This window comes from Dipodomys ordii, unplaced genomic scaffold (assembly GCF_000151885.1).
Source record: "Dipodomys ordii isolate 6190 unplaced genomic scaffold, Dord_2.0 Scaffold6, whole genome shotgun sequence".
Taxonomy (NCBI): Eukaryota; Metazoa; Chordata; class Mammalia; order Rodentia; family Heteromyidae; genus Dipodomys; species Dipodomys ordii.
In genome coordinates, this window is record NW_012267222.1 from 3,196,948 (window position 1) to 3,200,182 (window position 3,235).

Here is a 3,235-nt window from a genome sequence, read left to right on the forward strand (position 1 = left end):
GCTGTGGCTCAAGTGGTAGAGTGCTATCCATTCCTCAGTACCACATACACAGAAAAAGCCAGAAGTGGTGCTGTGGCTCAAGTGGTAGAGTGCTAGCCTTGAGCATAAGAAACTCCGTGCCCAGGCCTGAGTTCAAGCCCTAGGACTAGTGCAAAAAAAAAGAGACAGACAGACAGACAGACAAAGGAGGTTGAGGTTTGTGTGGCTGACAAGAGCCAGTATGTTGGTCTGGCCAGCGGCCTGATCGTTGTTTGACCTCTAGTTCTTCTGGGGTCTGGAGAAGATGTTCTGCTGCCATTCTCAGGGGTACAACCTGATTATCATGGTAACTGTCCTTGTGGGAGTGAGTGGGGGCTGTCCTGAGAGGCTCCGTTGATGCTCAGGTATTCTTTTTTTGTTGTTTTGTTTTGTTTTGGGTCCGGTCATAGGGCCTGAACTCTGGGCCTGGGCGCTGTCCCTCAGCTCTTCACCTCAAGGCTAGTGCTCTACCACTTGAGCCACAGCGCCACTTCCGGCTTATTTTTTCTTTTTGCTTATGTGGTGCTGGGGAATCGAACCCAGGGCCTCAGGCATGCAAGGCAAGCACTCTACCACTGAGCCACCTTCCCAGCCCCAGGTGTTGTTTCTTTTCTTTTTTCTTTTTTTCTTTCAGTTTTGAGACCAGAATTTGAGCTCCAGCTCTATCTGCCACTATTGCTCATTGGGTAGCACTCTGCCAACTGAGCCACGCCTCCAGCACCTTGGGCATAGTTTCAGTTCCAGTTGAAGATTTTCTGTAGGTTATTTGTGGTATGGAGTATTCAGGGCGGGGTTACCAGGGCTTGGACCCAGGCCTGAGCACTGCCCCTCAGCTTTTTCACTCAGGGTTTATGATTCAGTTGAGCCACACTATCTTTTGTGATAGCTCATTGGAAATAGTTCACAGAGTTTTCCTGCCCAGGCTGGCTTTGAACTGGTTATAGCTCAGATCTCATCCTCCTGATTATTAGCTAGAACTACAGGCTTGAAGCAGTATACACCCCCACCCCCGACACACACACACATACGTACACACCCAGTTCAAAGATGTTTATCCATCAGTCCTGATGATCCTGGGTTCAAGATGGCTGCAGAAAAGAGTGACTCCTGAGGAAAAAAGAAGAGACAAATACAGGTCCAAAGAAGGACCGCATAGGGCTGGGAAGGTGGCCTAGTGGTAGAGTGCCTGCCTAGCATGCATGAAGCCTGGGTTTGATTCCTCAGTACCACATACACAGAAAAAAGCCAGAACTGGCACTGTGGCTCAATTGGTAGAGTGCTAGCCTTGAGCTGAAGAGCTCAGAGACAGCGTCCAGGCCCAGAGTTCAAGCTCCAGGACCGACCAAAATAAAAAGAAGGACCACATGAATGAGGCGAGGACAGCAGCTGGTGCCCTCCCTCGCTGTTTCGGTGGTATAGTGGTGAGAAAGGGCTGTGCAGGGCTGGGAAGGCGGCTCAATGGTAGAGTGCTTGCCTAGCAGGCATGAAGCCCTGGGTTTGAATCCTCAGCAACACAGAAACAGAAAAAGCCAGAAGTGAGAAGTGGCGCTGTGGCTTAAGTGGTAAAGTGCTAGCCTTGAGCACAGAGAGCTCAGGGACAGCGCCCAGCCACTGAGTTGAAGCCCCAAGACTGGAAGAAGGAGGAGGAAGAAAAGGAGGAAAAAAGAAGAGGAAGAGGAGGAAAGGGTTAAGCATTCAGTAGAAACAGAATGAGTCTGGAGTTTGGGTCTTTTCCTGGTGATGCTGGATTTGATTCTTTGATGATGCTGGACAGCAGCTAGCTCCAGTGGTAGGTCCATGGGACAGCAAGGTGTGCAGCCGTGCACCTCTGTGCTGGCTGGGTGCCGAGTGGGCCCTGCAGTGGCTTAGAAGCAGTCAGTGCCTTTTCAGTGTAAGGGTTTCTCGGCCTGGGACTGCACTAAAAGTCAAGGAGCTTCTACAATGTGGCACCTTCTTACCTGCCTTGACTGACCAGCCCTCAGGGCAGCCAGCAGCCCTGAAGTATGTACCTCTGGTCAGAACACCACTCCCTCTGCCTACCCCCTCACAGCTAATGCCTCCCCTTGCTGGGACAACAGAAGTGACATAAAGAGAACCTGCAGTTGACACAAAACCTTTGCACCAACCTCCAGCCACAGCTCTACCAAGAGACCTTCTGCCTGACCCCTGTGGCTTTCAGAGAAGTGTCCTTGCTCCCCTCTGCCACCACACCCGCTCCCTCCCATCTCACACCTGCTACAGGGGCCAGCGGGCCAGCAGCCCTTGCCTCTGCTGACCAATCATCGCATAGTCCATCTCCCTCTGGATCATTCTCAGCGTCTTCAGGAGATCCTGTCTCTGGGCCTTGCTGTGACTTCACCTACTACCCCAGGTCTTCCTTCTCTACGCAGAGCTTCCTGCAAGAAATGCCTCTGTGTGTGGTGCCCAATCTCTGCTTTTTTCTTCCTTTTTTTTTTTTTTTGGTGGTCATGGGGCTTGAACTCTGGGCTTGGGCGCTGCCCCTGAACTCTTCAGCTCAAGGTAAGAGTTCTGCTGGAGCCACAGCGCCATTTCTGGTTTTCTAGTGGTTTATTGGAGATGAGTCTCATGGGCCTTCCTGCCTGGGCTGGCTTTGAACCGTGATCTCAACCTCCTGAGTTGGTAAGCCACTGACGCCCAGCTTCTGCTTTTTTCTTTCTTTTTTTTTTGTGAAACCCAGATTTTTGCCCATCAACTACTAAGACACCTCTTGCTAAGGTCATTCTGAAAACCCCTGCTTAGTGCCAGGTCAGCACTTCATCCCCCTCTCTCTCTCTCTTTCTCTTTCTCTGGAGCTTAAACTCAGGGCCTTGTACCATCCTTGGGCTTTTGTGCACACTGCTGGTACTCTACCACTTCAATCATGCCTCCAGTCCAAAACTTTGCTGGTTGATTAGACACACACAAGCCTCGCAGACTTTTCTGCCCAGGCTGGCTTCAAACCCGTGGCCCTCAGATCTCAGTCCAGCAGGGTGACGAGGATTTCAGGCATGAGCCACCAGGAGGCCGCATCACCAGGAGAAGGTGGAGGCCGGACCCGGCCCGCGGGACCTAGAGCCAGCTGTGCAGAGCAGAGGACGCAGGGGTGGGAGGAGGCCAGGCGCGGGGCAGGGGCTGGTCGGTCCCCCTGGGTCCCCCTGACCTTCCCGGCGGCCAGGGCCACGGCGGGGCCCCTCTCCGGACTCCCTCTCCGGGCTCC

General features: G+C 52.8%; 1 protein-coding gene across 1 annotated transcript in view; it reads left to right on the forward strand.

Moving 5' to 3' along the window:
- The window catches only part of Rnf207 (ring finger protein 207), a 22,614-nt gene that overhangs the window by 3,794 nt on the left and 15,585 nt on the right, over nt 1-3,235 (forward strand). Inside the window, 1 exon segment of the mRNA XM_013031608.1 lies at nt 263-343. Coding sequence (XP_012887062.1) covers nt 263-343 — 81 coding nt within the window.